The sequence below is a fragment of the Bubalus bubalis genome, chromosome 17 (genome assembly GCF_019923935.1).
Source record: "Bubalus bubalis isolate 160015118507 breed Murrah chromosome 17, NDDB_SH_1, whole genome shotgun sequence".
Lineage (NCBI taxonomy): Eukaryota > Metazoa > Chordata > Mammalia > Artiodactyla > Bovidae > Bubalus > Bubalus bubalis.
This window is the reverse complement of record NC_059173.1, coordinates 68092141-68117174: the sequence shown is the minus strand read 5'-3', so window position 1 is coordinate 68117174 and position 25034 is coordinate 68092141. Positions and strand designations below refer to the sequence as shown.

At 36.9% G+C, this 25034-nt stretch overlaps 1 protein-coding gene across 7 annotated transcripts in view; it reads right to left on the bottom strand.

Moving 5' to 3' along the window:
* The window catches only part of MND1 (meiotic nuclear divisions 1), a 95796-nt gene that overhangs the window by 13121 nt on the left and 57641 nt on the right, over positions 1-25034 (bottom strand). For 3 of the 7 annotated variants that reach the window (XM_044930562.2, XM_044930558.2, XM_025268209.3), the window contains 3 exons: positions 24699-24773; positions 21650-21764; positions 6909-6953 (listed from right to left, as the gene is read on the bottom strand). In XM_044930562.2, coding sequence (XP_044786497.2) covers positions 6909-6953; positions 21650-21764; positions 24699-24773 — 235 coding nt within the window. Of the gene's footprint in view, positions 1-833; positions 1077-1607; positions 1705-4737; positions 4799-6908; positions 6954-21649; positions 21765-24698; positions 24774-25034 lie in introns of those variants that run through there. The other 4 variants (XM_044930561.1, XM_044930557.1, XM_044930559.1 and 1 more) reach the window with 4 other exon arrangements.

Here is a 25034-nt window from a genome sequence, read left to right as displayed (position 1 = left end):
CGGCCCACATCCAGGAAGTGATTAAGTAGGCCCCTGGCAACTCCACACAATTCAAAGACCAGATTCACTAACAAATGGTGTGGATACCATCTGGGTCACTTCAAACATATGGAGCGCCTCATTCAAGTTACTTAAAAGAATATCAAAATTGGACTGTGTGAAGAAAAATTAAGGCATGTATGGAAAGGGCATTACACACACTAGTCTTGATTTTTCTTTTCTTTAAGTTTGTCCTGCAAATACCCTAAATGCCAAAGTTGAACTGGAAAAAGATATACACACAAGATGTACATTATTTTTAACCTATTCTTTTTTGAAGGTAGATGGAAAGGAAAAAAATCCCTGAACTCAGCTGAGTATGCGTGCTATACTAACACCACTATGTCATCTTACAAGTGTATAAATTAGGACAAAGGGCATGTTTTGTTCTTTACAGCAGAAAGGCATCAAACATTAAAAAAAAAAGTAGCTTTCATGTTTGAGGAATTACTATCTAACGCTAAATTTAAGGAACATCAACTTTCTGTATTTTTTCCTGTGGGAAATTTTCAAATATGATGCAATATACTGAGACTCAATCAGACACATTTTCCACTAAATACTGAGAAATATTAATAGTAAAGCAGCCATTAGTTTTGAAAGTTATTTCCAAGCATGTATAATACAGTCTTCAGAGGTACTTTTAGTTCTTAATATTTGAATAAAACTAAAAAATGTTATGTCATGATGGCTTTGATCTATTACAAAAAAAATTATTGGTAAGCCTAACAGACTTGCATTCTCCTAATTCTGATGAGCACTGAGGATAATCAAAAAGAGTGAAAACATCCACACTCTGTACTTTAAACTTTAATAAAACAATAAAGACAGTTACAGGTAAATGACAATTCAGCCCATTTAGCTGGATAATGTAAAAATTTACATATTCATGAGCACATAGCTCCTTCACCATCAACAACATGGAACGTTTTAGTCTATGTAGTCAAAGTCTTCTGGAATTCCAAAATTTTTATCTATTTTATTTTCTTCAAATCCAAACTTTCTTTTGGCCCAAGATTTTATGGCAAATATGTTATCTATAAAGAAAATTGAGAAATATTTTTGAGAACTGGAAACACAATCACAGAAGTTCAAATATAATTATACTCATTTTTTTAAAAAAAACTTCTATTATTTTAGAAGTATCAAAATAAGGAATTTTCTGTATTTTCAAGAGTTGTTGTTTAGTTGCTAAGTCGTGTCCAACTCTTGTGACCCCATGGACTACAGACCGCCAGGCTCCTCTGTCCATGGGATCTCCTGGGAAAGAATACTGGCGTAGGTTGCCGTTTCCTTCTCCAGGGGATATACCTGACCCAAGGATCGAACCCACATCTCCTGCACTGCAGGTGGGTTCTTTACCACTAAGCCACCAGGGAAACCCATTTAAAAGTAACGACAATTAACTTTCAGAATAAAGAAAATATTAGTGATTGTCTTGAATAAACAGATTTCATATTCAAAAAATTCAGTAAATCAGTTGCCACTGAAGAATACCTGACTTAAAGAATAATCCAAAGACAGGGAGAGGCTGATGGCACCTCTTTAACATCTCCAGAGCAAAGGCAGGGTTCTGTTACCTCAGGAATTAGAGCTGCTCCTGTCCCAGAGGGCACCCCTTTCCTTCCCTCCCCCAGGCACAGAAGTGGCTTCTAGACAGCCAGGCTAGGGAGAAGGGGTGGAGAGGAGAGAAGGGGTCACTGAAGGCTAAAAGGAGCAGATACAGCCCTAATGTCTTCTAGGGAATTTAAGTGCATCTTACCACTGAAAAAAGTGTTACATCTATCTAAGGGGACTCGAAGGAAATAAACCGTGTACAAAGATTTATGATCAAATCTTCATCCCAAGGTAACAAAAGAAAAAAATACAAGTAATCTAAATGTCCAATCACCCAGAAGGGTGTCTATGCAAGGCAGTACCAGTGTGCTCCTATGTCAGCACTTAGAGAGAACAGGAATGACAGTGAGTTTTCTTTTTGTAATTTTAAATATTCTGTTTAATGTACATATACCATCTTTATAATGAATATGCACTAAGACTATAAATATAGAAAAACCATGGTACACAACTTTCTGGTTCATAGTGCTCTATAAACGTTAAGCACTGTTAGTTGTGATAATGAAATGAAGGGTTAAAATAGGTTCTTTTGGAGTGTTATTGGCTGAATTAGTACCTCCCCCAAATTCATATGTTTTAGACCTAAATTCCGCTCCTTCAGAATGTGACTGTATTTGGAAACTGGGTCTTTAGAGGTGATTAAATTAAAATGAGCCCACTGGGGTGGACCCTGATCCAGTTTAACTGGTGGTATTGCAAGAAGAGGAAGGTGGACACACTGAGGTGCCAGGGGCAGGCGCTGGAGAGGCTGTAAGGACGCGGAAGAAGGCGGCCACCTACAAGCCACGGGGAGGCACACTCAGGAAACCACACCTGCCAACCGTGCTTCTGGACGCTCAGCCTCCAGAACTGTGAGAAAACCAATTTCTTCATTTAAGTCACCTGGTCTGAAGCATACCGTTATACTGCATGGTATCATTAGGAAGTTATTATATGGAGTTTGATCACTTTTAAGAACACTGTTTTAGGAAGTTGAATTCCAAGTATCAAGTAATCATAATTAAATGGTTTGAATAAAGTTAACTGCTGAGGTGAATACTGCTATATCAAATAGAATGTTAATAAAATAGTCTCATTTCTTTGTTATAGAATATCAACAGATACTAAAACAAATCTTTATGTTAACAATCTAAACCAAATCTCTACTTTCCCTAAGAACCTAAGTGAGAAAACTAATAGCAAGAGGTACTCTAGAATTGTCTGTTTAATTTGGTTAATGTCTGCATAACCTATGCATTCTTGAGAGTCACAACAAATACTGCTACATAAGACAGTTATTAAGTATATTACAGGTCTTGCAGAACATAGCCCATGCCTTCAAACTGACACAAGAAAGAGAAAAATTAACGCTAAACAATTCCAAAGTGATATGTATGCTAGAGATAAAAGATCAAGTGTTATATGTACTGTTTCCAGACTCTGTGAGACTCTAAGAATACAGAAAGATTTGCAGAAAATAAGAGGACAAGTGCGACACTGCAGGAACCTGGAGGGATGGACTTCCAGCCGGGATCAGGAGAGAAGGAAACGAGACACTAGAGTGAGGCTGGAGCCTCTGCAGGAAGGAATACTGGTTCACATGACGGCAAGAAAGCATTCTATAGGCCTTCAAAGACTAAGAAGAAACAAACAAACAAAAAGCCTCTCTACACAATTCTTAATGAATCAATTAAAAGTGACTGATTCAATATGTCCTTGGGCCACTGGATGTCTGCCTTTAAGACAGTGTTATCTGCAATTTTGACAGTTCGTACCTGTCAATTTTTCTGTTGTGTGGTAACGTTTATAAATGGATTAAAAACTTTTTATTTTTTATTGAAGGATAATTGTTTTATAGAATTTTATTTTCTGTCAAACCTCAACATGAATCAGCCATAGGTATACATATATCCCCTCCCTTTTGAACTTCCCTCCCATGTCCCGCCCCATTCCATCCTCTGGGCTGATACAGAGCCCCTTTTTGAGTTTCCTGTAAGCAAATTCCCATTGGCTATGGATTCTACATATGGTAATGTAAGTTCCCATGTTACTCTTTCCATACATCTCACCCTCTCCCATGTCCATAAGTCTATTCTCTATGTTTGTTTCTCCATTGCTGCCCTGCAAATAAATTCTTTATTTTTCTAGATTCCATACATGTGCATTAGAATACGTATTTCTCTTTCTGACTCACTTCACTCTGTAAAATAGGTTCTAGGTTCATCTACCTCATCAGAACTGACTCAAATGCATTCCTTTTAATGGCTGAGTACTATTCCATTGTGTATATGTAGCACAACTTCTTTATCCATTCATCTGTCGATGGACATCTAGGTTGCTTCCATATTCTAGCTATTGTAAACAGTGCTTCAAAGAACAGTGGGATACATGTGTCTTTTTCTCTTTTGGTTTTCTCATGGTATATGCCTAGGAGTAGGATTGCTGGATCATATGGTGGCTTTATCCCTAGTTTTTAAAGGAATCTCCATATGTCTTCCATAGTGGCTGTATCAATTTACATTCCCACCAACAGTGCAAGAGCATTCCCTTTTCTCCACACCCTCTCCAGCATTTACTGTAGACTTTTTGATGATGGCCATTCTGACCGATGTGAGGTGATATCTCATTGTGATTTTGATTTGCATTTCTCTAATAATGAGTGATGCTGACCATCTTCTCATGTGTTTGTTAGCCATCTGTGTGTCTTTTTTGGAGAAATGTCTGTTTAGGTCTCTTTTCCACTTTTTGATTGGGTTGTTTGTTTTCCTGGTATTATATTGTATGAGCTGCTTCTATATTTTGGAAATTAATCCTTTGTCAGTCGTTTCATTTGCTATTATTTTCTCCCATTCTGAGGGTTGTCTTTTCACCTCGCTTATAGTTTCCTTTGCTGTGCAAAAGCTTTTAAGTTTAATCAGGTCCCACTTGTTTACTTTGGAAAAACTTTATTTTTTTTTTTTTTTAAAGAAACAGTTTTAAGAGGGGTAGAATTCGTATTAGTCTATATGATGGCAAACCCAGGATAAATGCAGGACTAGGATGGGCAGTATCACACACATGGGTCTACACCAGGACGTCACAACACCTATCCCCCTCACTCACCAAGAAGTCTCTCATAAAAAGTCATAAAAACTCCACCATCTTCGTTATCAGGCAAGGTTTTCTATAATTTCATAAATCACATTTAAAGTTACTTAATGTCACAAAACACTATTTATACCTTGATTTCTCATACTGCAAAACTGAAATACTGAAAAGTAAATATGCTCAATTTTACACACATTTTAGGAATCTCTTTCATATGAAGAAACCAAATCTTAATAATTACTTAACAATCTTTAGTTATAAATAGTACTGATGTTTTCTTTATGTTTGTTTTGAAAACAGGAAGGTTTTCTGAGGTGTAATGTAACTCCATGATTTTTTCATAACACTTTTATGTTGGAAGGAGCAAGTCATAAACTCAAATGGAAATATGGTTCTTAACAGCTGTTTCTGCTCTTCTAAAAATATCATCCTTCCTACATGATTTTAAAAGTTTTAGGTTCTTTCTCAGCTAGTAACACAATGGAAAAAGAAGTTGTTCACATTTTTTTAATTATAATTTTTGAAGTTTACGATCAATCGGAAAACATAAAAGGATTTTTTTAAAAGAGGGAAAATGGAAGTATTTGTTTATCAATGTGTCTAATGGTGTGCTAAAGGGCTTATAAACTGTTTTATTGAATCCTCCTGAAATGTTGAGGCAAATATTATCCACACTGAACAGATGAAGAAGCAAGCTCAGAGAGGATCAATGAGTCACACAGCAAATAATGAGCACAACAGGATTCCTTTCAAGTCAAGTTCCTCTCTCACCATATACACAGGCCTCCTGTTCCTACTGCTTGTTAACTGCGGGAAATCACTTTGTAACTCTTGATTTATTTTTAACGTAAAAAATCCATTTGCCTTTTTCCACTCAAAATTTTCTCAAACCTATATGGTATCACTGTATTTATTGGTTATATATACTTTATTGGGCACACATTTCACGGTCCCTTTTATTTAATATTACTTGGCTGTTTTTACCCTCTCTGCTCTTATCAGTAAAGCATTATACTATTTAGGAAATAACTTTGTAATAAGTAAGACTGCAATTTTACAGGAGCCAAAGGCCATTTATATTGATTTTAATTCTAAAACAGACAAGGAAAAATGACTCTTAGCTTTCTGTGAAGCACAGAAGCCTGAATATGGAATCAGGGAAATCTGGCATAAGGCCCTGTTCTTCCAGTGACTAATCACCTTGGACTTTAGTAAGGCAGCTACTTCAAGCTTTCTGCATCTCGGCGTCAATGCGATCTTATCCATACGCTCCCAGAGAAACAGAACCAGGATGAGTAACACACATAACGGCACTGAAGACTCTTGCCAGGATGGGAAAGCCCAATTACCATTATTTTATAATTAAATACTGGAGAAGCATCAGTGTAACTTCCAGATAGGTTTTAAAAATAGTAATCATACTGGTATATAATTCACAACAATCACTATTTATTAATTTTCTTCTAAACTTTAAGACACATAAATAATACCCTATAAATTACCATCTCTTAGAATATCCCTGGCATACACCAGAGGGTGTATCCATTGGCACATGGATTAATGAGGCATTTACATGAAAGCAGGTACACAGAGAAGACTATCCTGTGTAGGGGGTGAGAGCCTGGACTCTGAAATCTAATTCTTGTTCCAATGCTTAGCACCTGTGTGACTGTGGGATCCCAGTGGCCTCAGTTTCACCTCTAAAATTAGGGATAATAATCCTATCTACCTCACAAGATTGCTATGGCAATAAAATGAGAATGTGCCATAGACAGGCTTTACAATGCCTAGCCCACAGTCAGTCCTCAACAAATTAATATTATGAACAAGAAGACAAATCTTTCACATTCCACAAAGCTCTTAAAAGTTGTATCTTGCATTAATATATATGAAGGTTAAGTGATTAGTCTAAGTGATTTATTGGGAAAAAGCTATATAAAAATTAAACTGAAAGCAATCACTTGTTTTACAAAAATGTCTCCTACTTTACAAAATAACTCAGAGTAAGACTTTTTTAAATGATTTAAGATATATAAACTTGATTAATACATACACTTCCAGAAATGTCTTTTCTTAAACAAAACTAGGCACAATAGCTTCTGCATTTCACATCCTAGAAAGTGCACAAGAGTTTGACTAGTTTACCAGTAGTAACACACTGGTATATATTACCATTTAATACATACCAGTCCATCTGTTAGCAGCTTCTTTGGCCACTTGATTTGCTTGACCTGAAAAATATATATATAATATATTTTTTTTTTCCCATCATTTTTTTGGGAAAAAAAAAAAGCTCAATAAGTGACAATGTATTTCACAAACCTGCTCAACTTCCCAAAGAAATTTTAGATAGCTGCAGTTATATAAGTCATGAACACAAAGTCAACTTGACTAGTATCTTCTTCCTAAATGTCCCCTACTATTATTGTACTTGCTCTTTAAAAACAAAATGTTTAACTGAGATGTTTCTAAAATAATTTACACCACCAGAAGAGGATAAAATAAGTTTAATGATAAACACTTTAGTATATACATATTTGTTGTTGTTTAGTAGCTAAGTCATGTCCAACTCCCTCAAGATCCTATGGATGCAGCCCACCAGGCTCCTCTGTCCATGGGATTTCCCAGGCAAGAATACTGGAGTGGGTTGCTATTTCCTTTTCCAGGGGATCTTCCGGATTTAGGGATTGAACCCGTGTCTCCTGCAGGTGGATTGGGAGGTGGATTGTTTACCACTGAGCCACCAGGGAAGCCCTTATACATATTAGATCACAATAAACCTGACAATAAAATTTTAATGGTCACACAGTAGTAGCCCTGAAGGAGGAAATATTTACTTTATATTTAATTATATATCTTGCTATTAAATGTATCTGTATCTATATTATGTTGTTCAAGTTAATCTACACAGCACATAACAATGCCATGATCAAATAGGTATAAACATTAGTCATAATGAGAGCATTTATTTATTGAAATAAGATTTATATACCACAGAACTCACCATATTAAAGCATCCAATTCAGTGATTTTTAGTATATTTACAAGGTTGTACAACCATCACCCCTGCCTATCTTCAGACCTCTCATCACCCGAAAGGAAATCCCATGTCTATTAGGAGTCACTCCACAGTCCTACTGCCTTTAGTCTCTGGAGACCACTCTCTACTTTCTGTCTCTATGGCTTTGCCTGTGCTGGACATTTCATATAAATGAAACCATGTGTCTGGCTTCTTTTCACTTGGCACAATGTTTTCAAGGTTGGGCAACTGTGGTATGTATCAGAACTTCATTCCTTTTCATTATCAAATCATTGTATAGATATCCCACCGTTTGTTTAGTGGCTCATCAGTTGATGGACATTTGGGCTGTTATGACTAATATGAGTAACAATTTTTGTGTGAACATGTTTTCAATTCTTTTTGGTATATATACCTGGGAGTGGAATTGCTGGCTCTAATGGTAACTGTATGTACATTTTGGGGAACAGATAACTTGTTTTCCAAAGTGGCTGCATCATTTTCACAACCCCACCAGCAACCTAAGAGTTCCAACTTTTCCACCACCTCACCGACAATTATTTTGCCTTCCTTTTATCACAGCCATCCTAAAGAGTATCTCCTTGTGTTGTGATCTGCATTTCCCTAACGGCCAATGATGCTGAGTTTCTTTGCATATGCTCATTGGCCATTTGTATATTTTCCTTGGAAAAATGTATTCAAATATTTTGTGTGTGTTAGTTGCTCAGTTGTGTCCAACTCTTTGTGACCCCATGGACTATAGCCCGTCAGGCTCTTCTGTCCATAGAATTTTCCAGGTAACAGCACTGGAGTGGGTAGCCATTCCCTTCTCCAGGCGATCTTCCCGACCCAGGGCTCCTGCATTGCGGGCAGATTCTTTACCATCCGAGCCACCAGGGAAGACCATCTGCCTGTGTTTAAATTTTTTATTGTTGAATCATAAGAGTTCTTTTCAGATACAGGATTTGAAACTAGTTTTTCCTACTCTGTGGGTTTTCTTTTCACTTTCGTGACAATGTACTTTGACATAAAAAAGTTGTCAATTTCAATGAAGTCAAATTTATCTACTTTTTATATGACTGCTTGACCTTTTGATGTCATATCTAAAACAAGGGTACAGACACAGATAGCTATGTTTTTTCCCCTAAGAGTTCAATAGTTTTAGCTCTTGCATTTAAGTCTCTGCTCCACTTGAGTTAATGTTTGTATACGGTGTGAAGTGGGAGGCCAGGACGATTCATTTACATGTGGATAACCAGTGGTGCCCAAGTGTCATTCGGTGTCTTGGTACCCTTGCTCAAAACTTTGTTTACTTCTGGACTCTCAAGTCTATTTCATTAACCTATACGTTTATTCATTTACTAGTACCAAATCACCTTGATTACTCTAGTTTTTTTAAAAATTAATTAATTTTTTTTAATTTTTAACTTTTTGGCTGCACCCCACAGTATGTGGGATCTTAGTTCCCTAATCAGGATTGAACCCACACCCACACTATATTGGAAGGCATAGTCTTAACCACTGGACCGCCAGGCAAGTCCCCAAACTTTTTATTTTGTACTGGAGTATAGCCAGCTAACAATGTTGTGATAATTTCAGGTGGACAGCAAAGGGACTCAGCCATATATATACAGGTATCCATTCTCCCCCTAACTCCCCTCCCATCAAGGCTGCCACATAACATTGAGCAGAGCTCCCTGGGCTATATAGTAGGTCCTTGTTGGTTATCCATTTTAATAGCAAGTGTATCCCTGTCCATCCCAAACTCCCTAATTATCCCTTCCTCTCATCCTTCCCCCTGGCAACCCTAAGTTTGTTCTCTGTGAGTCTATTTTGGAAGTAAGTTCATTTGTATCATTTCTTTTTAGACTCTGCATATAAGGGATGTTATAAGATGTTTCTGCTTCTCTGTTTGACTTACTCACTCAGTATGACAATCTCTAGGTCCACCCATGTTGCTGCAAATGACATTATTTTTTTTGCTGCCTGAGTTGATTACTCGAGTTTTGTAATAAGTTTTGAAACTGGGAAATTTGAGTCTTCCAACTCTTTTTCTCCAAGATTCTTTTGGCTGTTTTGGGTCTCTTGCATTTTCATATGAATTTTAGAACCAACAACAATTTCTGCAAAAAAGAAATTGGAATTTTGGAAATTTGAGTTAATCTTTAGATTGACTGGAGGAGTATTTCCACCCTAAAAATACAGATCTTTAACTTCATTAAAAGTTTAGTTTTCAGTACAAATCTTGTACTTCTTCAATTAATTTTACTCTTAAGCATTTTATTCATTTTGATGCTATTATAAGTGGAATTTTTTCTCAATTTCATTTTCAGGCTGTCTATTGAGGGTTTATAAAATACAAGTATTTTTTACATATTGATTTTCTATTTTGCCATCAGCTGAACTCACTTGTGAACTCTAATAGTTGTATTCTGTTGTTGTTTTATGGATTGTTTAGGGCTAAGATCATGTCAACTGCAAACAGCTTTGCTTTTTTCTTTTTAATACGGATGCTTTTTATTTCTCTTTCTTGCCTAGTCGCCCTGGCTTGCATTTCCAGTACAATAATGAATAGATGTGGTAAGAGTGGACATCCTTGGAGAAAGCATAGAATCTTTCACCACTCATTATGTTAGCTGTGCATTTTTTACAGACACCCTTTTATTAGATTGAGGAAGTTCACTTCTATTCCCAGTTTGAGTGTTTTTATCATGAAAGGGTGTTGGATTTTATCAAATACTTTGTCTATTGACACAATCTTGTGGCGTTCCCCCACCTTTATTCTACCAATATGTTGCATTACATTGATTTTTCTATGTTGGGTCAACCTTTCATTCCTGACAAATGTTACTTAATCAGGATGTATAATCTTTTTTTACGTACTGCTGGATTTGATTTACTAGTACTTTGTCAAGAATTTTTACATTTGTAAACGATACTTAACTACAGTTTTGTTTTTTTTTTTCCTTATGATGTCTTTGGTTTGGGTATCAGAGTAACATTGATGTCAAAAAATAAGTTAGGAAGTGTTTTCTCTTTTCTAGGTTGTTTTTTTTTTTTTTTCATTGAAGAGTTACTTCTTTAAACTGATAGAATTCACCAGTATAGACTTAGTTTTTCATTGTAAGAACTTATTAATCCCCAGATCAATCTCTTAACATGTTACACATCTATTTGTTGTTGCTCAGTCGGATCTCTTTTGTGACCCCATGGACTGTAGCCCACCAGGCTCCTCTGTCCATGGGATTTCTCAGGCAAGGATACTGGAGTGGGTTCCATCTCCTTTTCCAAGGGATCTTCCTGACCCAGGGATGGAACTCACATCTCTTGCATTGGCAGGCAGCCTCTTTATCACTGAGTCACTAGGCAAGCCCATACATCTATTTGCAGAGCTCATTTCTACTTGAGATGGTTTTGGTACTTTGTGTCCTTTTAGAAACTTGTTCACTTCATATACCTTGTCAAATTTATTGACATATAAACATCGCTCATAGTATTCCTTTACAATCCTTTTCATATCTATGAGGTCAATAATGATCTTTCTCTTTCATTCCTGATTTTAGTAATTTACATCTTCCTTCTTTCTTGAACAGCCAAAGGTTTGTCAAGTCTGTTGATCTGATAAAAGGACCACCTTTTGGCTTCACTGACTTTCTCTTGTTTTTTTGATTCTCCATTTCTCTTATTGCTGTTCTAGTCATTTTATTTCCTTCCTTATATTTGCTTGGGTTCAATTTGCTCTTCTTTTTCTAGAATAAGATAGAAGGCTAGACTTTTGAGAGCTGTCCCTATTTTTAACACAATCATTACAATATTAATATAAGTTTTCCACTGAACAATGCCTTCATTGCATCCAGTAAGGTTTTTTTATGTTTTCATTTTCACTATCTCACAGTATTTCCCAATTTCCCTTGTGATTTTGTTTGAGCCATCCCTCTTATGAATGTGTTGATTTATTTCAACATATTTGTAAATTTCTCAAATTTCCTTCTGTTAATTATCTTTTACATTCCACTATTATCAGAAAGCATACTTTGTATTATCAACCCATTTAAATTTATCGAGATGTAAGCTTAACATATGATCTATCTTTAAGAATATTTCATGTGTACTTGAGAAGAATAAAGCTTCCCTGTTGGCTCAACTGGTAAAGAATCCACCTGCCAAGGCAGGAGATGCAAGAGACACGGGTTAGGTCCCTGGGTCTTCCCTGGGAAGATCCCCTGGGGAAGGAAATGACAGCCACTCCAGTATTCTTGCTTGGGAAATCTCATGGACAGAGGAGCCTGGTGGGCTACAGTCCCTGGGGTCCATACAGTCCATCGGGTCGCAGAGAGTGAGACACAACTGAGCGACTAGGCACATGAGAAGCATAAGTCGTCTGGTGTTGCGGAGTGTCCCGTAGAGATGCAGTTGGTCTGCAGCTTTAGCCTTCTAATTTCTTGGTTAAGTTCCATCTTTTTGTTCCATTCTTTATTCAAAATGGAGAAATGAAATTTTAAACTATTACTGTTGAATTGTCTATCCCCTCAATAATTTGGGGTTTTAAGTATTTCAGTTCTCTATTGTTTGCTGTATATGTGTTTATAATTGTCATATCATCTTGAAGAGTTGACCCTTTATCATTATAAACTGTACTTCTTTGTCTTCAGCAACAATTTTTGTTTTAAAGTCTATTTTCTTTGGTATTGGTTTAGCCACTCTAGCTTGCTTTTGGTTACTGTTTTCATGTAATATCTTTTTCCAGCTTTTACTTTTACCATATTTGTGTCTTTGAGTCAAATGTGAGTCTTTTGTAGACAATATTTCAATCTATCATGCTGATTCTCGCCTTTGAATTAGAGATTTTAATCTACTTACATTTAATGTAATTGCTGATAAAGTAGGATTTTGAGTGAATTCCGGGAGCTGGTGATGGACAGGGAGGCCTGGCGTGCTGCAATTCACGGGGTCGCAAAGAGTCAGACACGACTGAGTGACTGAACTGAACTGAAGGATTTTCATTTGCCAATTGCTATTTATTTTCTATAAGTCCTATAAATTTTTCTTCCTCAGTTCCTCCACAATTGCTTCATTTTATGTTAAATGGTAATTCTTAGTGTATCATTTTAATTCCTTTATTTCTTTTACCAACTATTTTTGGGTCATTTTCTTAGTGATTGCGGTAGGGATGACTAGTAACATTTTAACTAGAATTGCCGCCAGTGTGGACAGTATACAAGCCTCGCCCCTGTACAGCTCCACTTTCTCCCCACTTTTACGCTGTTACTGTCACAAATGCATTTTATACACTGCATGCCCTGAAACATCTTTATCAGTATTGCTTTATGCAGCTTTATTTAAATTGGATAGGAGAATGTAAGAGATACGAACAAAAATACACAACACTGTCCTTTAGATTTACTCATATAAATCTACTTTATTTCTTCATGTTGATCAAGTTACTGTCTACTGTTCTTTCACTCCAACCAGAAGGAATTCTATATTTTTTTTAGTGACAAACTCTTTCAATTATTTACCTGAGAATATCTTAGCCTGGTTTTCATTTTTGAAGAAAAATATTTCCAGATATAGAATTCTTGGTTGACAGCTTTTCATCATTTTGAATATGTCATTTTAATATGTCTGGCATCTATGGCTTCTAAGAATCTGATTGAAGATCCATTAAATATGCTGAGTTACTTTTTTTATTGCTTTCAATTGACAATTTGACCATTATGAGTTTATGTATGGATCCCTTTGAGGCTGTCTTAACTGGAGTTTGTTAAGCCTTTTCGATGTGTAAATTAATGTTTTTCATCAGATTTGGGACATTTTCAGCTTTTATTCCCTTGGCAGCTTTCTCTCTGATCTCCTTCTGGGACAGCCATTATGGGAATTTTGGCATTTCTGATACCATACCATAGGTTTGTGAGACTCTGTTAATGTTTTTTCATTCTTTCTAATTTCTGTTTCTCAGATTGGATTATATCAACAGAACTATCTTCAAGTTACTGAAGATAACTTTCTTTTGCCTGCTCAAATCTGCTGTTAATCCTTCCAGTGAATGTTTCAGCTAGTTACTATAGTTTTCAGCTCCAGAATTTCTACTTGGTTCCTTCTTTATTCTACCTCTTTATTTATATTCTCTATAGTAAATGCCTTTCATATGAACCTTCAAACATGCAAACGTGTGTTCACATGTCCACTCATGTAAGTCAGTTCACGTGTCTAGTGCAGACTGTCACATGCATGCGTCCTCTACAGGTGGCTGTGTTTCTGTGTACTTTACTGTACAGCAGTGTATGGAGTACAGTAGAACAATATCTTTATTTCAAGTCCAGGATGTCCAAGAGCAAGCACAAAAGCAGTGGTAATGCAGCTGGTGCTGCTAAGAAGCACCAAGTGATAATGATGGAAACAAAAGTGAAAATAATTGAGAGTGGAGCGAGGCAAAAAAATGGAACAGGAGATCCAGAGAAAGAACAGAGACAGACAAGAAGGACTAGCTGAGGAAATTTTCGATGCAGGAAATGGCAAGGTAGAAGGATACACAGAAGCTGCAGCAGCTCTTCAGATGCAACCCAATGCTGCCACGTCATCATCTATGATGAGAAAACAAGAGCTGCTACCCAGGCGTCACTGGGTCTTTTTTCAAGAAAGTAGATAGAACTGAAGCTAGCAAGGAGGCATGAGCGAAGCTGCAGCTTGCCCTCCATCTCCTACGGCTGACAATACTTCAACTCTACCATCTCCCGCCTCCTCTCCAGTCGGTAACTCGTCTTGCCTGTTCACTGGATGCCAGTTCCTAATATGTCAGCTGCTGTACTACACTATTGTACTTTTCAAGGTACTGTATAGTTAAGATTAAAAATGTTTTATTTTTTGTGTTTTTTTAAATGTATTATTTGTGTGAAAAGTATTATAGCCTGTTGCAGTATATAGTATAGTACTATATAGCCAATTGTGTTGCTTGGTACCTAGACTAACTGTTCGACTTACGAATGTGCTCTTGGAATGGAACTCATTTGTATGTAGGGGATTACTGTATTTGATGAGATATCATTTACAGATTTTCCTTTAGTTCAGTTCAGTTCAGTTGCTCAGTCATGTCCGACTCTTTGTGACCCCATGGACTGCAGCACGTCAGGCTTCCCTGTCCATTATCAACTCCCAGAGCTTGCTCAAACTTGTGCCCATTGAGTTGGTGATACCATCCAATCATCTCATCCTCTGTTGTCCCCTTCTCTTCCCATCTTCAATCTTTCCGAGGATCAGGGTCTTTTCAAACGAGTCAGTTCTTCACATCAGGTAGCCAAAGTACGAGAGTTTCAACTTCAGCATCAGTCCTTCCCATGAATATTCAGGACTGATTTCCTTTAGGATGGACTGGTTGGATCTCCTTGCAGTCCAAGGGACTCTCAAGAGTCTTCTCCACCACCACAGTTCAAAAGCATCAATTTGGCACTCAGTGTTCTTTATAGTCCAACTCTTATATCCATACGTGACTACTGGAAAAACCATAGCTTTGACTAGACAGGACTTTGCTGGCAAAGTATTGTCTCTGCTTTTTAATATGCTGTCTACGTTGATCAGAGCTTTTCTTCCAAGGAGCAACCGTCTTTTAGTTTCATGACTGCAGTCACCATCTGCAGTGATTTTGGAGCCCCCCAAAATAAAATGTCACTGTTTCCATTGTTTCCCCATCTATTTGCCATGAAGTGAGGGGACCAGATGCCATGATCTTAGTTTTCTGAGTGTTGAGTTATAAGCCACCTTTTTCACTCTCCTCTTTCACTTTCATCAAGAGGTTCTTTAGTTCCTCTTCACTTTCTGCCATAAGGGTTGTGTCATCTGCGTATCTGAGGTTATTGATATTTCTCCCAGCAATCTTGATTGCAGCTTATGTGGCATTTCTCATGATGTACTCTGCTTTAGACAGATCATTTTTTATTTTAAAAAATGTATGTATTTTTGGTTGTACTGGGTCTTCATTGCTGTGTGAGGGCTTTCTCTAGCTGCAGCGTACAGGGGCTCCTCTTTGCCGCGGTGGCGGTGCACTGCAGTGCGCGTCACTGTGTGGTCTCTCTCGCTGCAGAGCACAGGCTCTAGGCACATGGGCTTCAGCGGTGCCTAGTGGGCTTGCAGGCTTAGTTGCTCCACAACATGTGGACTCTTCCTGGACTGGGGATTGAACCCGTGTCCCCAGCATTGGCAGGTGGATTTGTATCTACTGTACCACCAGGGAAGTCCAACATATTTTTCTTTAGCTCTTTTAACATATTTAAACAGCTGATTTAAAGTTCAAAATCATGCATGAGGTATATTTTCTAATTTCTTTGCATGTCTTGTAATTTTTCAGTGGAAATTGGACATTTACAATAATATAATGCTTCAACTTTGGAAATCTGATTCTTCCCAGGGTTGCTGTTGCGGCTACTAGTTATTGTTTAGCTAGTGATTTCTCTGAACTAATTCTGTTAAGTCTGTATTTTTTGTTATGTATGGCTACTGAAGTCTCCAGTTTGCTTACTGGTCAGCCAATGACTGAATACGGATTTCCTTAAACACCTGGACTAAATCTTCACATCTCTGCTGAGAGGCTGCATGTGTGTGCTTGAGCACGTTCCAACAATATTCAGTTAGGTGATTTACAACTCTGCTCTAGCCTCCACCTCTACACAGAGCGTCAAGGTCAGCAGGCAGTGGGAGGCTAGGACCGCTTCAGGTCTTTATGAGAATGAGCATAGCCCAACGTGTGTATGGGCATTTAGATTTCTAGGAATATGTTGATTTCAAGGTATGTAAGAACATCTCTTTTGGCTTCTCCTTTAAAATTTTTTGGTTAGCCCACTGTTTTTGTTAACTTATTCATCACCCAAGAGAGCTGTGAAGTTAAAATTCTTGCCTGTAACAGTTTTAGACAAACACTTCCGAGGGATGCTCCCCTGTTAGTGATGGGCATATTCCAAGTCAGGTCAAAAAAAGGCAATACTTTCTATTGGTAGCTTGTAGGGGAGCATCAGAGATAGCAAATAATGACAACAGTTCTTTGGCATGAGGGTCTTAAAGAGCTCCAGGTCCATTCTACTCCCTCTGATACTAAGAATGCAGGGCTGATATTTCTCAAGGTTACTGTTGAGCTGGAGAGCAGGAGATGAGAGTAGGGCAAGTTGAACATCACAAAGTTTGCTCTTCTTACAGAGATTTGGCCATTTTTCTTGACTAGGTTAGTCTTTGGTTAATCTCTAGAGTTCTGGAAAAGCTGTTAATAATTTTTTCCAGTTTTCATGGAAGGGTACATTTTCAAAGGTCCTTACTCCACCATTTTCATTGTCATCTGGCCATTTATTTCTAAGAGAAATCTCTTAAGTACTTATAAGATTTACTTTCCAAACCTTTTACTGTGAGAATTCATTTTTACTACAATTTATTTTATCTGTTCTCACTTTAATTCAATTAGCATGATGAAATATAAATATTTCCTACAGGGATTATTGAGAAATAAAAGATAATACATAGCTGTATCTACATGGACATATGGGTTATACCTATTACTCACAGAAAAATTGTTTCAAAATAAGCCATTATAAACTTAGAGACAAGCCTGATTGTTATAATTTGGGTGCTATAGCCATGCTATTAAGAACAAAATCCTATTAAAATCAATTTGTGAAACTCATAATCCTTTAATCTGTTCCGCAATAATATGATAGCTAAATCCTGGGAAGTCCCTCATTACCAAAAAGCACATTTTAAAAACAATAATCTCATTGAGGAAAGAGGATTTCTGGTCAGTCAAGTTAAAGCCTAAAAAACGTTCTCTAGATTTAGTGATAAGAAAATGACTGCCATTTACTACCTACATATTTAAATTTCTTGAATCTGTGGGTTTACAGTTTTAATCAAATTTGAAAAAAATTTAGCCTTTATTTCCTCAGATACTTTTCTGACCTGAAACGTCCTTACCGTGCCCCCATCCCCAATATACACTCCTTCTGGGACTCCAATTACACATATATTAGGGTCACTGAAGTTGTCTTATGTTTCACAGATGTTATTTTCATTAAAAGTTTTTCTTTTCCTCTGAGTTTCATTTTGGATCATATTCATTGCCATAGTCTTTAAATACACTAATCCTGCAAGTTTAATCTGCTATTAATCCAATCCAGTGCATTTTTCTTTTCAGACACTGTAGTGTTCATCTCCAGAAGTTTGACTTGGATCTTTTTTATGTCTTCAATGCTTCTACTTACTTTTTGGTCATATAGAATACATTTAGAATCTGCCTGCAATGCAGGAAACTTGGGTTCAATCCCTGGGTTGGGAAGATCCCCTGGAGAAGAGAGAGGCTATCCACTTCAATATTCTGGCCTAGAGAATTCCATGGACTGTATAGTCCATGAGGTTGCAAAGAGTCAGACATGACAGAGCAACTTTCATTTACATTTATGGTCTTCTAATTCCATTATCTGTGTGAATTCTGGATCAGTTTTGATTGAAAGAGTATTCTCACTAATGAACATATTTTTCCTACTTCTTTGTATATGCCTGGTAATCTTTCATTGTATGCCAGACATTATGAATTTTACACGGCTGGGTGCTGGGTATTTTTGTGTATTACTGAGCTTTGTCTGGAATGCATTTAAGTTATTTTGCAATAATTTGATGCTTTCAAGACTTGCTCTTACGGTTTGTGAGCTGGGTTGAGAGTAGAGCTCAGTCCATCTTGGATACTCTACTCAGTGCCTCGTGAATTACAAATGCTTCTAATCCGGCTGCTGAGAACAGACTCTATTCCTGGTCCTCTCGGACTGCCTGGCACTGGTTTCCTCCTGGCCCTCTGCGATCATTCTTTCCTCAGCTTTGGGTAGTCGCCTCATAAGCGTGCACAGAATACCTGAGAGGAGCTCTCTCTAGACACCAGGGCTCTCTGTCTGTGTCACTCTCTGCTCTCCAGTATGCTGTCCTGTGAACTCTATCCTCGCTGGTCTCCCTGACTCTCAGTTTCATCCTGACTCAGGAAGTCTGCAGGGCTCTTCCAAGGTTCTCCTTCCTTGTGCTGCAGCCAGGAAATTCCCTCAAAAAAAATACGTTGGGATAATTGTAAGGCTTACTTTGTCTGTTTCCTTTTTCTAGGAATCACTTTTCTTTGCCATCTAATTTCAAGTATCTTGGAAACCATTATTTCGCATTTTTTTGTTTTTATGTGTGCATGAATTCAGTACATTACTACTTTATCTTGGCTGAAAGTCAAAGTGCCACATTTGAATAAACTTTTGTGAGCTGTTCTGAATTTTAAAAGCAGAGGACTAGGCATTTCTCTATAAAAGTATGAACTAAAGTTAGCCTAAAAATTCTTTCTATAGGTATATAGGCTCTGATAGCTTTTTTTTTTTTCGTTCTGATTGTAGTTCTATAGTTTCTATAGGAAGAAATACTCTACTTCACATCTAAAATATATTTTTGAAATAACGTAATTATCCTAGATATCTACTGTCTAGTTAATATTCAATTTTCTATAATTATATATTTTATAAAAGTAGATGATTTTTTTAATGGAATGAAAAATAGCAAAAAGCCAGGAAAGACTCTTATCCTCTCATTCTATTAAGGTAAAAAATGTACAATGTGAAAATGTCAAAAGTTCATATATGTGTAATAGATTCATGATTATAAATTCTATAGGACCCAAATACAGATTCACCTTATATGGTTGCATAAATAAATACTAAAAGATAATCTAGGTGTGATGTTGATGAAGAGAGATAAAATCTATTAACTTACTGTAAACCAGAAAATTTTTCTTCTCGTTGACTTAGCCCTCCTACCCTGCTTAAAACTCATTCACATTGGCATATTTCCTTGGGTTGAGAAATAAATTACCAAACTGTTAAATTTAAAGGTTAAGATGGAGAGCAGAATTCAGGCAACTAGTACAAAATTACAGTTGCAACTTCTATCTCAACTATGCTAGACTCAACTCAACTCTCCAGAAAATTCATCACCTTTAATATACCTGAAACTTCTCCCTTCAAGTTTTATCACCTTTCTAAGAAGTGATGTACTTGCCAAAATTGCTCCCTGGTTCAGAGGTACAAGGAATGTCAAATCTGAAGTTACATGCTCGAAATAAGTTTTCCCACTTCATGAATTAGTCTGGCACAAAATCCCTACTGATTTTCTGCACTATGAGATCTACTGGCTTAGGATCACCATCAGTGAGGGTCAGAGTGATTCTGAAAGCCTAAGTAAGAGTTTTTAGTCATTCCTGAGTGGACAGATACAATCTAACTGTGGAAAGGTGTGTAAAAACGGGAGGTTGCAAGTGCAGGTGGTACTAGTCACAGTCATCTGCCCAGGGAAAGAGCTGTGGCAACACAGCAGGGACCACACAGTGAGAAGCAGAAGCCGTGGCTGGGGGTGGCTACGAGCTGTGGGTCCCGAGACAGAAAAGAGAATGAGGCAGGTGAGCGAAGAGTTGACACTTCAAGAAAAAAGTCCAAGAATTAGACAAAACTAAAATCAGGAAGGCAGATCCAAGTGAAAGTAATAGGCAAAAGATCATATTTGGTTCCTGAAACAGAATTTTCATGATCAACTGCCAGAGGGAATAGGCAGGCTGATCCTGAAAATAAGCCACCAGAAGTATTACAAATCCGGGTAAGAAAACTGTTCTTAAAAGCGCTCTTTGACGAGACGCCGCTCCGGGCAGGATACACAATACTTGCTGTCCCTTTAACAAGCAGTCTGTGTTTCCCCTTACAGGAGGCCACGGCGAGGCCTCGCTTCCTAGTCGTGAGCGCCTAGCCTGTCTCCTGCTGCTCTGATGTGCCTGTGTACACTGAGGGTCACTTGACATTAGTTAAAACTTTAATACAACAGATTAGAGTGGTTAATTCTGAGGCAGATTTGGTTAGTATCAACAGTTTCTTCTGTAGGAAGATGATACACGAAACGAAACCATGGCAGCATGAAAGAGTCAATGTTATCTCCTCAAATAATTAACAGAAAACGACTGGCAGAGGGTTCTTTCAAAGTCTCCACTTTGCTTTGAAAATCACCCTGGGTAATCAGCTGAATCAGGGCTAATATATATTATCTAGGCTGTGTACTACATATATTTGAATGGCACCTCTTGGAGTTGTGCAAAGTGGAATCAATCTCTAAAATTAATTTAAACTTTAGATTACACTAACTGAACTGCTTAACATTTTTTTAGTTATATATAACACCATCAAACTTAACTGTAATCGAACTGTCCTCAGGTTAATTTAAAAACACTAAATATTTTCAATTTTCTCTCAAAGCCTTCAATCACATTTTTCTAAATGTTTCACTTGATAATTTCCTAAATGAAAAGACAATCTAAGACAGAAAAATATGAAAAAAGTTATGCATATTTTTCTAAACAATTAAGTATAATATCTTTCATTTCCTCAAATATTCAAAATTCTATCTTTACATAAATGTACAAAAAAATATTGAAAATGAAGCTTTGGGGACGCTGGTTTAAAAGGAAGGAAAAACATCACTGGAATATTCAAACGGAAAATCAACACACGGATTAATTTTCTGCAACTTGTAAACTCAAATCTTTTGGTATTCTTTTCCTATAACAGTGTATTTCTTTCTGGATACAAGGTACTTGAGGTCAACTTAGCTCCTTCTCTGACTCCTCAGTTTCCTAAGCTTACCTTATCCTTACCTTTATCCTACCCCACCAGCTCTCCTTATTCTTGAAATGCTCAGTTTTGACTGTTCAGTGCTTTAACATTAAGACTCCTTAATGGAAATATTAATGCAATAGTAATAGCATTAAGGGCTTTATTTTCTCATATACATGGAGAATGGTTACAAGGCAACTAGAAGTATAAAGTATCTTTCATTAGCAAAGTTAAGAACTCTCAGGGAGTAACACAAACTTACGTATTTCTTCCACAACTTGTGGGTCACATTCTCTGTATTTTTCTACTTCAGCCTTTAGCTGTTCCCTTTGGTCTCGAAGTGAAGAAAGCTCTTTTGCTAGCATAGTTCGCTCTTCCTGCATTCAAAATAACGTTATGTCCAATAAGACAAACAAAATGCATGTTATAAGATTATACATTTTACAAACATTTTTATCTTATTTCTCATAACTGATATGAATTGGGCTTTTGACAACATTAATATTAGTATATACACACACATACATATATTCACAGTATAAGAACAAACTCAATTCTCATTTTTCTCTGCAATCTCCAATTATTTTATGTATATGTTAACTGAATGGAAACTCAAAGATGATTGTTATTACATAATAGTTGTCATTTGTCATTACATGACAAATGGTAATTTTTTGGAGAGTTTCTCAAGATTGTGTATATACACATACACACACACACACACACACACACACACACACACACTATATATATGTATGTAAATTTTATGGCAACATCAGACAGTATAAAGTTTTCATTTAAAAAAAAAAGTGTTCTAGATAATTTTCTAGTCTTCAAGAATGATTAACTTTAAAAAATATTTAAAGATATCAGAAACAATAGAACTGTGACCTCCCATCACTTTCCTTTAAAGGTAAACCAAAATAAAACTCTGAAACAAACAATGATCCAATAAACAGTATTTGACATTTCTAGCCACAGTTTTCGTTAACCGGTAGAAGTCACAGTGCTGTTGGTATTCAGTTTATGTGTGTGAAAAATAAGCCCAAACCAAAATCAAAGACTGGAAAAGGTTATGGTATAGAATTATAGGATAACTGTTACTCGCTCAGTCGTGCCCGACTCTTTGCGACCCCATGTACTATAGCCGACCAGGCTCCTCCGTCCATGAGATTTTCAGGGCAAGGATACTGGAGTGGGTTGCCATTTCCTTCTCCAATTATAGGATAAGTTTGAGGCAAAACCAAATAGAGTTCAAGGTCTCTAATGGGACTCGTTTAAGGTTCCTTGCTAGCTTGTATTTTTGTACTTGTATTTTTCTACTTTTGCCTTCAGTTGCTCTCTTTGGCTCCTTTTCCTAGCATCGATGCAACAGAATGCATGTATAGAGCTATGATGTAGCAGAGTCCAACAGAACTCTGCAATAATAGAAATGTTCTAGATCTGTGTTCTCCAGTGCAGGAAACATTAACCACATGGGGCTACTAAGTACATGAAATGTGACTCTTATTACTGAGAAACCAAATTTAATTGTATTTAATTTTAACTGTTTAGCTGTTCAAAAGTAAACAGCTATATATGATTAAGGTAGGCCATATTAGCACAGTTCAGGAGTGATTTAAAATAATCACAAAATATGATGATCATTATTTGCTATCAATGCCCAAATCATACATAATCCTCAATGAAAAATGAGAGGAGAAAAAGCCAAGGAAGCCAGGTGAAGCCGAGTGCTGAGTGTCTGTGTGAATACAGGGACAGCTCTCGGATATCCTGAACTGGGAGCCATCCCAGACTAGTTATTACCAACAAGACCTTTGCCACATTACTTAACCTTTCTGTGCTCAGTTCCTCAAATGTAAAAATGAAGACGGTAATAGAGGCCACCTCCTTGGACTATTGGCAAAATTCAATACAGAAAATGCCTTTGGAACAGTACCTGCCTGGCTCACAGTAAGCAGAATACATATGACCGCGATGTCTTCCTCACTGTCAGCAGCAGCAGCACCAGGAATACTATCTAATAGGCAGAAAAGGCTTTCAGCTATTTCTGAAAACTCCTGACTAGCGAACTCAGGATGAACATAAGAGTTCCTCTTTCTCAGGAGTCACTCTGAACTCTCATTACTATAATCTGATAGCTGTAGGCACCAACTAGGTTTGCTAGTGCTTTTTTCCCCTAGTTTCAGTGGTTAAAGTGGACTGGGTAATCTTCAGCAGACTGACTATTATGGGGCATGAATATGTCACCATTAGTTGAAGGTGCTTCTATAGGTTATTGCCAAATCAAAGGAAAAAAACCACGACTGAATTTTAAAAAGTGGCACTTGTTACCAAATGAAGAAATACAAGTTTCAGGTTGTGCCCAGAACTCACCTTCCCTTAAATATTCTTTAGCAATTACCATTCTCCAATTCCTATCCGTGGCCGTGCTGACTACTCACATGAAAGAATATATGTAAAATAACTTTGAAAAGCATAAAGCCATGTAAATCTGTGATGTATCTTCTGTGCAATGTGACAAGTTTTTGAGTCTCTTTCACAACAAGTGGTACAGAGGCTGCTATGAAGGGCTTAGGGGTTCATGTTGATCTTCAACATTTTTTCAAGTCATAAGTTCAAACTTGAGATAATGATAAAACTAAAAAGTAAAGTGATTTTTAAAAACCCCTAATACTTTATTTTTTTTTAATTTAAATTTATTTAATTAGAGGCTAATTACTTTACAATATTGTATTGGTTTTGCCACACATCAACATGGAAAAAAACCCTAATATAATACTTTAGAGAACACTGTACTTTAAAAAACAATACAGGTCAATATTCATTTAAATAATTTAAAAATATTACAAGACCACAAAGACCCTATATTGACAGTTTTCAATTGGTTCTGTGCCAAGACTTTTAAAAATCCCAACTCTTAAAAATTTACATAAACATTTATACAGGGCTTACTTTGTGCCAGGCTCTAAGTGCTTTGCAAATATTAGCTAGCTTAATCAAACAATAACTCAATGAAGTAGATTTTATTATTCCCCATTTTACAACTGAGAAAACGGAGGAGAGAGAGTTTAGGAGACGAAAACCCAGGCAGTCTGGCTCCGGGGTTTGTGTTTCTTTGCTACACTGCCGTATACAATACAATAATAATAAATCTAGGTTCACAGTCAGCGGATCAGGTCAAATGTTCACAGCCCTTGCTGGGACTTGCTTCTTTTCTAGTAGGAACAGCATCCTCCTCACAGGAAGCACTATTGCTTCCATTACACTTAGAACCGACATTATTAAAGAACGTACAGATACACACTTACCGTTTCATGTCTGCCAACTTTAGCTTTCTCGATGCTTTTCTGTAGGTTTGCATACTTTTGGTTTCCCTCAGATAACTATAAAATTGAAACAAAGAAAATGGCTTGCTAAGATAAACTGGCTTAACATAAAGTTTATGAATCAAGAAGACAAAATAAGATTTGCCTTCAGCCCAAGTCAGCATAACAAAAAATGTCAAAGACTACTTTGGGAACTGACTTCTCTAACTTGAAGAAAAGCAAGTACCATGAATCACTAGGGCAGACTGAAAAAGTTTAAAATATTTCTTCTTATCCTATCCAAAAAAAATGAATATGTTATCAATCTTTTCAGTCTTC